At 43.8% G+C, this 13433-nt stretch overlaps 2 protein-coding genes across 2 annotated transcripts; both read right to left on the bottom strand.

Annotated features, from left to right (window-relative positions):
* Positions 1 to 3894: 3894 nt before the first annotated feature.
* Positions 3895 to 4542, bottom strand: LOC137573261 (uncharacterized; the record flags this gene model as incomplete). Its single annotated transcript, XM_068285144.1, has 2 exons — positions 4218 to 4542; positions 3895 to 4117 (listed from the first exon to the last, which is right to left on the bottom strand). Coding segments are annotated over exons 1-2 (548 nt in total), but the record flags the coding sequence as incomplete, so codon positions are not given.
* A 4475-nt stretch (positions 4543 to 9017) lies between these two features.
* Positions 9018 to 12357, bottom strand: LOC137573252 (uncharacterized). The gene is made up of 2 exons (XM_068285131.1): positions 11694 to 12357; positions 9018 to 9076 (listed from the first exon to the last, which is right to left on the bottom strand). The coding sequence occupies exons 1-2, from the start codon at positions 12355 to 12357 to the stop codon at positions 9018 to 9020; spliced, it is 723 nt and encodes a 240-aa protein (XP_068141232.1).
* Positions 12358 to 13433: the final 1076 nt, after the last annotated feature.

Raw genomic sequence — 13433 nt, 5'->3', positions numbered from 1 at the left:
CAAAACAACTAAAGATAATTTGACGATTCTATTTCGTACACACGAATTATGGATTCAAATTTTTAAATATCAAAATAATTTCCTTACAAATTTGGGACTTCTCCTTCAATAAGAGTTCAACAGCATTAATACCCCCACCACTCTGCACTTTAGTTGCATAAGCTGTATTTGAATGTGTAATTCGTTGAAAGAGGGACTTGCCAGTAACGATTCCAGCAAGAACAGTTCTCAATTTCATCTCACTACAACAACTTTATTTAAGATCTAGGAAATGGTATGGCCTGGTAGGTATCCGAACTATATCCAGACACATATTCCTAAGCTAAAAATTAAGAAAACATTATTGAAAGGGTATACAATTTCACTTGGTCCAGCTATAATCTGATACTCATACGCTGGCCTCTCCAAAGTGATATATTTTACCATCATATTGCACGGTAGAAGGTGTTGTGGGAAGTAAAGGAGTGGATTAAGGACACGTAGGGCAAAAAAAATATCCTTGCTTCTTCGTGCCCCACGTTGGGCGCCATTTATTATGTAACGAACACGCGGGTGTCGGAGTGCACTCTCTGTCTTTCTAACAAGTGGCTCGGCTGAGCTCAGGGAAAATGGGGTGGTTCTTGTGCTCTCCCAAAACATGCGCTACATAAGTAAAACGAAGACAGAGATAAGGAATAAAGGACTACACCTAAATGGGGATTTTATGCAGAGGTGATGGAAGTTGTTTGAAGGACCTAGATGTTATTGCCTTCTCTTTACCCACCCAACCTTGTAATACCTAATAAAACCCGGTATTACCCATCTTGCGGCTGTTAAATCTCTTACGTCAGGTGCCCAAATAAACTAACTCAGCGATTCATCATTTCATACATATATTCAATTCAAGGAAAGAAAAGGCATATGCCATTAAGATAAGAAGATAACATCGGATTTCGTATACCACTTATAAAATAGAAGCATTAACAATAATTTCAAATATATATATAATTCCTAATTAATTCGGTGTGAGGAATCGTACAAAAATGTGGGTTGATTTATAAGTATAAATTTGATCTAACTAAATTTTACGTTAAGCATTCATTTCAATTTGAAAAGGTAAAAAAAACCAACTAACTCTGTGGTCACGGCAAGCGGTTATATTTCGCCAATAGATTTTATGCGGCTATGCCGTACTTACAGTTTGTAGAGTCCAATCCAGTCAGCAGGCCTGATGATGGGTGGAGCACTAGAGGCTGTTAAAATTATTAAGAAGGGTACCAAATATATAACATGCTTCTCGTTACCAATGTTATGACTTTTAGAACCTACTATATAGAAATTTCATTATAAATTTTATGCTTATAAATTTGAACACATGTTTGTACGATACTTAAAGAAAAAGAAAAACGGCTTTTTGAGGGCCCACTACGGCTGGGGGGTGAGGTTGGGGTCATCAATGCGGGTTTTTTTTGACTCTGCAACAACGTCTTCCCAGCAGTAATCTCCAGTCTTGGTTGCGAGGGCTATCCCGTGTCCTCAGGTGCAACATTCACTCCAACGAGGGTTCACCTAGGAATTAGGTTGGCTGGCTACGCCCCACACAGCAATAGGTGTGCGCACTTATGGCCAAATCGCTCTCCAACAATTTTCCGATGGTCAGTTCATGGACCGGGTCGACATTTATTTGGTCGTAGTCCCCAGAAGTCCGACATGAAACCATGGATGGGGTAGTCTTCAGACCTTATGGTGGCTAACACAATAAGTACGCGCTTGCATTTAACTGAGGCAAGACAGCGCTGGCAGTGGCGTTTTATTTTCGTTCCTTAATTAAAATTGGAACTCGAAGAAAAGAGGCGTGGAGTTAGGTAACGTCCACGAGGGTACCGGTGTGTTACGTCACACCACGTGCATTGCTTGCACTTGCGGATTTTTTGCGTTCTCCCTCCTCTTATTCGCACAACTGCACTCTAGCTCAGACCATTCTAGACTCCCCGCACACTATTCAAGCTCAATTTTTGGGCACTTGTCTTGCATGAGCTTTTCTATGGAAGTGGATCGTGTAAGCTCGGTTCCAAAAAAAAAAAGTCAATTCGCCTTAGAAATAGTGTATGCTAAATATATTCGTCTAGCTAGCAGATTTACATATATAATTTAATGTTTGAAACAGCGCACCCTTACAATATGACCACTTTCTTTGTGGCTGAGCGCCTATTTACGCCTTGTTTGTCTTGTTTGTACATCTTGACTTGCATCACTTTCTCGCATTGGCGTCGCCTTTCTATTGGCCGCCCTCCGTATCCCGTTGACTCTCTCTGCTTTCTCTGACAACGCTGCCGTCGCCCGTCGCTCCCTTTGATCCACTCGTCATACCCAAATTCAACCACATTTACTCAATATTATTATCTACATACATATATGCTAATTGTATTAACTAAATTAACGTTTAAACATAATTAGCTTGATTACTTTAATATATAACAATATTTAATTCCCCACGCAAAACACTTTCATACGCATCTCGTATCTATTAGATAGAGGGCTTCCCCATGGCTCATCCCTCCCCCTTCGGCTTGCATATTCCCCTCACAAATCCACAAACCATTTTCGTTTTACAATTTCTTTACTCTCCCCCCTACTCCCCGTTTCATAAGCATAGCCCTCACTTGGTTTCATTTCGGTACCAAGCGTCCCCCGCACCCGTCTTTCGGGCTTGCTTGGCCCTCACTTTTGTTTTCTCTCGCTCACGAAATTCTTTTGGTGCTTGCAATTTACTGCTTTCGCTCTCATGAGCGTGACGTATGCATAGCGCGGCCCATTGGCCACCGGTATTCTCCCTTGCCGTCACTCACGCATAGTGTACGTGTGACCTATATGTATGCTAATGCATGCATTTATTTGCCTCTCCATGCTCTTAATTTATCTAATGAGGCCAATGCCCCCTTTTTACATGCAATTGTGCCCTCAAGCCCGGCTTCATTTACTCTTATACAGCCACTCATATTTGTTATGCTTCCCACGCATCTTCCCGCTTGTAAGAAATCGCCAAACGGTTGCATGTGGTTCGATTCGGTTCGATCGAGCCATGTTGGACTTGGTTGCCCATCGCCTGTGCATGTATATTGGTTTTTCGTTATGCCTCCTACGCATCTTCCCGCTTGTACGAAATCGCCAGCGGTTGCGTGGGGTTCGATCGGCCATGTTCGACCGGTCTCTCTCATTGGCTCCTATAATATCGAACTTAATGTATTATGCTTCCCACGCATCTTCCCGCTTGTACGAAATTGCCAAACGGTTGCGTGGGGTTCGATCGGCCATGTTCGGCCGGCCTTGCTTCATTTGTTCATTCACAGCCGATTTCACTCTTATACGACCAATTCTGTGCTTGGTCTTATATCGTGTATTTAGTTTGTGTCTTGGCTGTGTTTGTATCTGGCTGTTTGTTGTATCTTTGTAGTTTGTTTGTTGTATCTTGTTTGTTGTAGCTTGTTTGTTGTGTGGGACATTATTCTTGTCTATATAATGTTCCTCACACTCCCCCTTCTTCGGGAGGGATTTGCCCTCCCCTGTCCCTTGTACCTTGTGTTTGTTTTCTGTATGTGTATTTTTCATACACACCCATGGGCACTCTTGATATTCTAGTTCGTGTTGCTGTTGCTGTTGCTGCTGCTGTTGTTGCTGTTGCTGCTGTTGTTGCGTTGCTGCTGCTGCTGATGTTGTTGCTGTTGCTGTTGTTGCTGCTGCTGTTGTTGCTGCTGCTGTTGTTGCTGTTGCTGCTGCTGTTGTTGTTGCTGCTGCTGCTGTTGTTGCTGTTGCTGCTGCTGTTGTTGTTGTTGCTGTTGCTGCTGCTGCTGCTTTACTGCGTCCGCCAGCCTTTCCCTGGCCCTTGCTAGCTCGTCTTGCTGGTGCCTTTCCCACCCCAGCAGATCCCTCTCCGCCTCCTGCTGCTGCAGGATCAGATCCCTCTCCGCCTCCTGCTGCTGCAGGATCTGCTGACGCCACCAACTCATCCATTGCTGGTTCTCCAGCATAGCCCGTTCGGACTCCCAATCTATCCCCTCTGGCTCGTGTGGAGGTGGGCTGGCTACTCCATCAGCCGCACCTTCATCAGCCACGGCCACCTCCGCCGTTTCGCTGGCCTCTGACCTTGAGTCCACCATACGAAACGGCGTTGGTGGCCGCGCTGGCTCCCACAACTTGCCGGCGGCTCGTAGATCTCATTCTGCTCCCACGGCGCATACTCCTCTGGGCTACTTCGGCCTCCATCATGGCTATCGCCTCGCCCAGCTCTCTCCACATCTCGTCGTCTTCATCCTCCTCCTGGTGGCCCTGATTTATCGCCGACTCTGCTTCGCTCTCTTCTGACCCGTATCCACTGTCCTCTACGTCCTCATCGTTCTCCTCGTCCGATGAGGCGGCGATTACCGGATCCATCATATCCGGCTCATCGTCGTCGGACTCCTCATCGGACCAGTGCCAGTCACCGCGTTCCATATTGGCCCGCGGTGCCGCACCTCGTCGAACTACGCCTTCATCCTGGCCAAACTCTACGTTGAACGCATTCATTATTTTGGGGGTTTTTTTTTTTTTTCTGGTGGGCTTTACTCGCTGAGTGTTAAACTTTGAGTGACTCTTATGATTTCTGCATGCAGGAAACCTCGCATCTTTGATATTTGTTAGATTCTTACCGTTATTCAAAACTTTGGATTCTCTATTCTAACTACCGATGCCGAGTATTTTAATGCCCCTGCAATGCTCCACTAATACTACTGTATTAACGCGCGCATGTGTGTGTATGTCGCGATGCTGCACGATTACATGCTCACTCTTATGCGCATGTGTATGTGTGTTCCCCTCTCTTTCCTTTTGTTTTTCTCTTTGTGCACTCATACTATTACATGTGTAATATCGTGCGCATGTGTAGGTATTGGCTCTCCTTGATTGTGTGATCGGTTTTTTTTTTTTTTTTTTTTTATCCTTGTTTTTGTTTTGCTATTTTCTATTTGTTCATGCATATTTGCCTGACTGTATGTATATGATGTCCGCATATATTTATCTTGTTCCGTTATACGGTTTGCGACTTTGCTATTCTGCTTGTTCTTATTTACGCACTTTGTGATTTTTTTTTTGTTTTATGTGATTTTGTACAATTTCGATGCACTTTGAGATTTTCGGCTCTGTGCCATGTCTTTGAGATTTTTGCCCAGCCGGCCGGTCTGTGCAGATTTCTCGCTGCCATGTCATCAGAATCGTCCATACTCATTGTTCATTTAGTTTATTGACATCTGTCTGTTCACATATTTGTTGTTTCATCTGGCTGATATGTGCTTGCCTGGTTTTTCCTGTTTCTTTGTGCCGTAATTTACATATAACTGGAGACAAAAAAACCTGTCACTTCATAAGGGCCTCCAAATCTTGGTGCCAACTTTGCTGCAAATCCTTCGACCACATTCGAGAGATGGTGTTCTTTTGCCCTTACTGTTGTTTCAATTGTTGGTCTCCACTCTCTCCTTCTTAGGTTGTAGTGACGTGCCTGATCCTGTGCCGCCGTCTCCAGATTACGTCTTATCAGCTCGAAAAGCTCTTGCACTTGTTTTGCCTTTGCCTCTGGTGGTACGCTTTGCTTTCCTGTGCCTGTCGTGACACTATCGTATATCGCGCCTGGCATTCTATCCACAACTGTAGTATCTTCGGCGGCGGGGGAGTTTTTAACCGATCTTAAAGGCAGTTTGGCTAGTGGAGCAACTGTAGTAATTTCGGCAAACGGAGTGTTTTGGTGTTTGGCGTTTTCGAAGCCGTAATATCGAAAGTATAACAAATATATTGAGTGTGTATGTACACTAATATCGTTGCAAACTCTGTATGTAGTTGCAAGTAGGCAACAAAGATCAGCAGCAGAGCAATGAAACAGTTGCAATTGGCAACAAAGGATAGCAGAAGAGCAATGAAATAGTTGCAAGAAGGCAGCACGTTAGCAGCAGAGCAATAAAAGGATAGTGCCAGGTGGCCGCAGGAGCAGATCGGAGAAACGAGCGGAGTCCGAACGAGTTTAAGGAGAGGCGAGCGGAGGCAAAGCATGGTTTTCTAACAATTTAAAGGTCGCTTAAATCAAGAACTAACTGCATACTATAAAATAAATTCCAAAACCCCACATTTGGCGGCCCTTTGCAGAATGTTTAAGAATAAACATCGTGTTCATCTGAAATGGCTTCACCAAATCAGATTGAACAAAGAAATACAAAAAATAAACATCCTATGACAATTATTGCTTAATTCCAAAAACAAAAACATGCATCCACACTCTGTGGAAAACACTTAAGATTGTAACAGCAGCGGAGTATCAAGTAACCGACGCTGAGCATGAAATATAAACAATTTTCAACCCCCGAAAAACGTGGGTCATTAGAATAAGATATTTTAAGAACAATTGCTACCTCCTAGAGCCTAAGATTCCCTATATAAACTCCATACTTTTGTTAATAAAATCAGTTCATATTTTGAATTCAACGAATGAAGATTGGGTTATTCTTGTCCTCCGGAATCCCTATTCACTGCCTATTTGACGCGTTAGCTGTCTTGACCTAAAGCTGCGGAAAAATTCTTCATGCTTATGACATTCCCTACGCAAGGCGGCTAGGTTTGGGGTCTCTACATGCAAAATTTCATGAAATAAGTCGGGTCTTAAATTGTTTCGCACTTCAGCTATGAATTCTGAATCGTTTAAAGGTTCTCGCAAACCATCTGTAATAGCCAGCATAGAATCGAGAAATTCATCAAAATTTTCGTTGGCGGCCTGCTTGCGTCTGCGAAGGGCATCCAAAATGTCTCTGTCTGATCTTTGGTCTTTATACCTATCTCTTAAACGAATGCATAGATCGAACCAGTTCATTTCGTTCGAGGTTCGATGACATCGCCAGAAAAATGTTAGGGCTGGTCCCGAGAAGAGCAGATTAGCGAATTTATAAAGCAAGTTAAAGTCTCCATTCAAACTTTGGGTTGTTAAACAATTTACTCGATAAATGAAATCTTCTACAGTTATATCTTTGGAGGACCCTGTGAATCGTATATGCCAGTTAAAAATTATACTAGATACTCGATCGGGTCGTTCTGGTACTATCTCTTGGTCAATTGCATTTGGATTACTCCGAATATTGAAAGGTCGAGTTCTAATACTATTTTCGAGACTTCTTCGCGGAGCAACTGAGGGTGGTGGAAAGTCCCACTCTAATTGAGGTTCATCAGTGGATTCCGCACGAACTCCCGTGATGCTTAAATTTCTCATGGCGTTACGAATTTCCTCGGTAATTACTGATGCCATATTAACTCGATAAGTTTCTAATGAATTGGAAATAAGTTGTTGAATGCGTTCTTCTGACACTACTGGTGGCTGGTTTGCAACTGAATTTCGTGGTTGTTCACGTCGAGGTAGTCCCACAGTTCTGGGATTCTGATTTGGATTGGCACGAGTATTTGCTCTTGTGTTTGGTCTTTTTGGTATTGCTCCTAAGGCTGCAGAGTTGTCTGCTCCAAGAGAAGCTCGTGGAGGTTGACCATGAGTAGTCAATCTCTCCTCGCTACCTAGTAGACTTTTTGAACAAGGTTGCCTACAATTTGGACATGATTCATTGGTCTCGAGCCAAATCTTGAGACAATGTTTATGAAACGTGTGCCGACATGGGGTCTCTACAATCTCTGTCTGCCCACTGGTATCATTGCAAATTACGCACACGAGTGCTGTTTCACTTGGCATAGCAGAAGCCAAGTTTTCTAGGCTTCGTCTAACGGCCATACTAAAAAAACTAAAACTAAAACAAAAAAAACTTTGAATATTAAAGGTAAGTATCAATTTTTCGTAATCACGAAAGATACAAAACAACTAAAGATAATTTGACGATTCTATTTCGTACACACGAATTATGGATTCAAATTTTTAAATATCAAAATAATTTCCTTACAAATTTGGGACTTCTCCTTCAATAAGAGTTCAACAGCATTAATACCCCCACCACTCTGCACTTTAGTTGCATAAGCTGTATTTGAATGTGTAATTCGTTGAAAGAGGGACTTGCCAGTAACGATTCCAGCAAGAACAGTTCTCAATTTCATCTCACTACAACAACTTTATTTAAGATCTAGGAAATGGTATGGCCTGGTAGGTATCCGAACTATATCCAGACACATATTCCTAAGCTAAAAATTAAGAAAACATTATTGAATGGGTATACAATTTCACTTGGTCCAGCTATAATCTGATACTCATACGCTGGCCTCTCCAAAGTGATATATTTTACCATCATATTGCACGGTAGAAGGTGTTGTGGGAAGTAAAGGAGTGGATTAAGGACACGTAGGGCAAAAAAAATATCCTTGCTTCTTCGTGCCCCACGTTGGGCGCCATTTATTATGTAACGAACACGCGGGTGTCGGAGTGCACTCTCTGTCTTTCTAACAAGTGGCTCGGCTGAGCTCAGGGAAAATGGGGTGGTTCTTGTGCTCTCCCAAAACATGCGCTACATAAGTAAAACGAAGACAGAGATAAGGAATAAAGGACTACACCTAAATGGGGATTTTATGCAGAGGTGATGGAAGTTGTTTGAAGGACCTAGATGTTATTGCCTTCTCTTTACCCACCCAACCTTGTAATACCTAATAAAACCCGGTATTACCCATCTTGCGGCTGTTAAATCTCTTACGTCAGGTGCCCAAATAAACTAACTCAGCGATTCATCATTTCATACATATATTCAATTCAAGGAAAGAAAAGGCATATGCCATTAAGATAAGAAGATAACATCGGATTTCGTATACCACTTATAAAATAGAAGCATTAACAATAATTTCAAATATATATATAATTCCTAATTAATTCGGTGTGAGGAATCGTACAAAAATGTGGGTTGATTTATAAGTATAAATTTGATCTAACTAAATTTTACGTTAAGCATTCATTTCAATTTGAAAAGGTAAAAAAAACCAACTAACTCTGTGGTCACGGCAAGCGGTTATATTTCGCCAATAGATTTTATGCGGCTATGCCGTACTTACAGTTTGTAGAGTCCAATCCAGTCAGCAGGCCTGATGATGGGTGGAGCACTAGAGGCTGTTAAAATTATTAAGAAGGGTACCAAATATATAACATGCTTCTCGTTACCAATGTTATGACTTTTAGAACCTACTATATAGAAATTTCATTATAAATTTTATGCTTATAAATTTGAACACATGTTTGTACGATACTTAAAGAAAAAGAAAAACGGCTTTTTGAGGGCCCACTACGGCTGGGGGTGAGGTTGGGGTCATCAATGCGGGTTTTTTTTGACTCTGCAACAACGTCTTCCCAGCAGTAATCTCCAGTCTTGGTTGCGAGGGCTATCCCGTGTCCTCAGGTGCAACATTCACTCCAACGAGGGTTCACCTAGGAATTAGGTTGGCTGGCTACGCCCCACACAGCAATAGGTGTGCGCACTTATGGCCAAATCGCTCTCCAACAATTTTCCGATGGTCAGTTCATGGACCGGGTCGACATTTATTTGGTCGTAGTCCCCAGAAGTCCGACATGAAACCATGGATGGGGTAGTCTTCAGACCTTATGGTGGCTAACACAATAAGTACGCGCTTGCATTTAACTGAGGCAAGACAGCGCTGGCAGTGGCGTTTTATTTTCGTTCCTTAATTAAAATTGGAACTCGAAGAAAAGAGGCGTGGAGTTAGGTAACGTCCACGAGGGTACCGGTGTGTTACGTCACACCACGTGCATTGCTTGCACTTGCGGATTTTTCGCGTTCTCCCTCCTCTTATTCGCACAACTGCACTCTAGCTCAGACCATTCTAGACTCCCCGCACACTATTCAAGCTCAATTTTTGGGCACTTGTCTTGCATGAGCTTTTCTATGGAAGTGGATCGTGTAAGCTCGGTTCCAAAAAAAAGCTCAAGGTCAATTCGCCTTAGAAATAGTGTATGCTAAATATATTCGTCTAGCTAGCAGATTTACATATATAATTTAATGTTTGAAACAGCGCACCCTTACAATATGACCACTTTCTTTGTGGCTGAGCGCCTATTTACGCCTTGTCCTTGTCTTTCTTGTTTGTACATCTTGACTTGCATCACTTTCTCGCATTGGCGTCGCCTTTCTATTGGCCGCCCTCCGTATCCCGTTGACTCTCTCTGCTTTCTCTGACAACGCTGCCGTCGCCCGTCGCTCCCTTTGATCCACTCGTCATACCCAAATTCACCCACATTTACTCAATATTATTATCTACATACATATATGCTAATTGTATTAACTAAATTAACGTTTAAACATAATTAGCTTGATTACTTTAATATATAACAATATTTAATTCCCCACGCAAAACACTTTCATACGCATCTCGTATCTATTAGATAGAGGGCTTCCCCATGGCTCATCCCTCCCCCTTCGGCTTGCATATTCCCCTCACAAATCCACAAACCATTTTCGTTTTACAATTTCTTTACTCTCCCCCTACTCCCCGTTTCATAAGCATAGCCCTCACTTGGTTTCATTTCGGTACCAAGCGTCCCCCGCACCCGTCTTTCGGGCTTGCTTGGCCCTCACTTTTGTTTTCTCTCGCTCACGAAATTCTTTTGGTGCTTGCAATTTACTGCTTTCGCTCTCATGAGCGTGACGTATGCATAGCGCGGCCCATTGGCCACCGGTATTCTCCCTTGCCGTCACTCACGCATAGTGTACGTGTGACCTATATGTATGCTAATGCATGCATTTATTTGCCTCTCCATGCTCTTAATTTATCTAATGAGGCCAATGCCCCCTTTTTACATGCAATTGTGCCCTCAAGCCCGGCTTCATTTACTCTTATACAGCCACTCATATTTGTTATGCTTCCCACGCATCTTCCCGCTTGTAAGAAATCGCCAAACGGTTGCATGTGGTTCGATTCGGTTCGATCGAGCCATGTTGGACTTGGTTGCCCATCGCCTGTGCATGTATATTGGTTTTTCGTTATGCCTCCTACGCATCTTCCCGCTTGTACGAAATCGCCAGCGGTTGCGTGGGGTTCGATCGGCCATGTTCGACCGGTCTCTCTCATTGGCTCCTATAATATCGAACTTAATGTATTATGCTTCCCACGCATCTTCCCGCTTGTACGAAATTGCCAAACGGTTGCGTGGGGTTCGATCGGCCATGTTCGGCCGGCCTTGCTTCATTTGTTCATTCACAGCCGATTTCACTCTTATACGACCAATTCTGTGCTTGGTCTTATATCGTGTATTTAGTTTGTGTCTTGGCTGTGTTTGTATCTGGCTGTTTGTTGTATCTTTGTAGTTTGTTTGTTGTATCTTGTTTGTTGTAGCTTGTTTGTTGTGTGGGACATTATTCTTGTCTATATAATGTTCCTCACACTCCCCCCTTCTTCGGGAGGGATTTGCCCTCCCCTGTCCCTTGTACCTTGTGTTTGTTTTCTGTATGTGTATTTTTCATACACACCCATGGGCACTCTTGATATTCTAGTTCGTGTTGCTGTTGCTGTTGCTGCTGCTGTTGTTGCTGTTGCTGCTGCTGTTGTTGCTGTTGCTGTCGTTGCTGCTGCTGCTGATGTTGTTGCTGTTGCTGTTGTTGCTGCTGCTGTTGTTGCTGTTGCTGTTGCTGCTGCTGTTGTTGTTGCTGCTGCTGCTGTTGTTGCTGTTGCTGCTGCTGTTGTTGTTGTTGCTGTTGCTGCTGCTGCTGCTTTACTGCGTCCGCCAGCCTTTCCCTGGCCCTTGCTAGCTCGTCTTGCTGGTGCCTTTCCCACGCCAGCAGATCCCTCTCCGCCTCCTGCTGCTGCAGGATCAGATCCCTCTCCGCCTCCTGCTGCTGCAGGATCTGCTGACGCCACCAACTCATCCATTGCTGGTTCTCCAGCATAGCCCGTTCGGACTCCCAATCTATCCCCTCTGGCTCGAGTGGGAGGTGGGCTGGCTACTCCATCAGCCGCACCTTCATCAGCCACGGCCACCTCCGCCGTTTCGCTGGCCTCTGACCTTGAGTCCACCATACGAAACGGCGTTGGTGGCCGCGCTGGCTCCCACAATCTTGCCGGCGGCTCGTAGATCTCATTCTGCTCCCACGGCGCATACTCCTCTGGGCTACTTCGGCCGCTGCTTGCTTCCTCCGCCACTTCGTCCTCCATCATGGCTATCGCCTCGCCCAGCTCTCTCCACATCTCGTCGTCTTCATCCTCCTCCTGGTGGCCCTGATTTATCGCCGACTCTGCTTCGCTCTCTTCTGACCCGTATCCACTGTCCTCTACGTCCTCATCGTTCTCCTCGTCCGATGAGGCGGCGATTACCGGATCCATCATATCCGGCTCATCGTCGTCGGACTCCTCATCGGACCAGTGCCAGTCACCGCGTTCCATATTGGCCCGCGGTGCCGCACCTCGTCGAACTACGCCTCCACCTGGCCAAACTCTACGTTGAACGCATTCATTATTTTGGGGGGTTTTTTTTTTTTTCTGGTGGGCTTTACTCGCTGAGTGTTAAACTTTGAGTGACTCTTATGATTTCTGCATGCAGGAAACCTCGCATCTTTGATATTTGTTAGATTCTTACCGTTATTCAAAACTTTGGATTCTCTATTCTAACTACCGATGCCGAGTATTTTAATGCCCCTGCAATGCTCCACTAATACTACTGTATTAACGCGCGCATGTGTGTGTATGTCGCGATGCTGCACGATTACATGCTCACTCTTATGCGCATGTGTATGTGTGTTCCCCTCTCTTTCCTTTTGTTTTTCTCTTTGTGCACTCATACTATTACATGTGTAATATCGTGCGCATGTGTAGGTATTGGCTCTCCTTGATTGTGTGATCGGTTTTTTTTTTTTTTTTGTTTATCCTTGTTTTTGTTTTGCTATTTTCTATTTGTTCATGCATATTTGCCTGACTGTATGTATATGATGTCCGCATATATTTATCTTGTTCCGGTATACGGTTTGCGACTTTGCTATTCTGCTTGTTCTTATTTACGCACTTTGTGATTTTTTTTTTTTGTTTTATGTGATTTTGTACAATTTCGATGCACTTTGAGATTTTCGGCTCTGTGCCATGTCTTTGAGATTTTTGCCCAGCCGGCCGGTCTGTGCAGATTTCTCGCTGCCATGTCATCAGAATCGTCCATACTCATTGTTCATTTAGTTTATTGACATCTGTCTGTTCACATATTTGTTGTTTCATCTGGCTGATATGTGCTTGCCTGGTTTTTCCTGTTTCTTTGTGCCGTAATTTACATATAACTGGAGACAAAAAACCTGTCACTTCATAAGGGCCTCCAAATCTTGGTGCCAACTTTGCTGCAAATCCTTCGACCACATTCGAGAGATGGTGTTCTTTTGCCCTTACTGTTGTTTCAATTGTTGGTCTCCACTCTCTCCTTCTTAGGTTGTAGTGACGTGCCTGATCCTGTGCCGCCGTCTCCAGATTACGTCTTATCA

This window comes from Drosophila tropicalis, unplaced genomic scaffold (assembly GCF_018151085.1).
Source record: "Drosophila tropicalis isolate 14030-0801.00 unplaced genomic scaffold, ASM1815108v1 contig_1095, whole genome shotgun sequence".
In the NCBI taxonomy this organism is placed as follows: domain Eukaryota; kingdom Metazoa; phylum Arthropoda; class Insecta; order Diptera; family Drosophilidae; genus Drosophila; species Drosophila tropicalis.
This window is presented reverse-complemented; position numbering and strand designations above follow the sequence as displayed.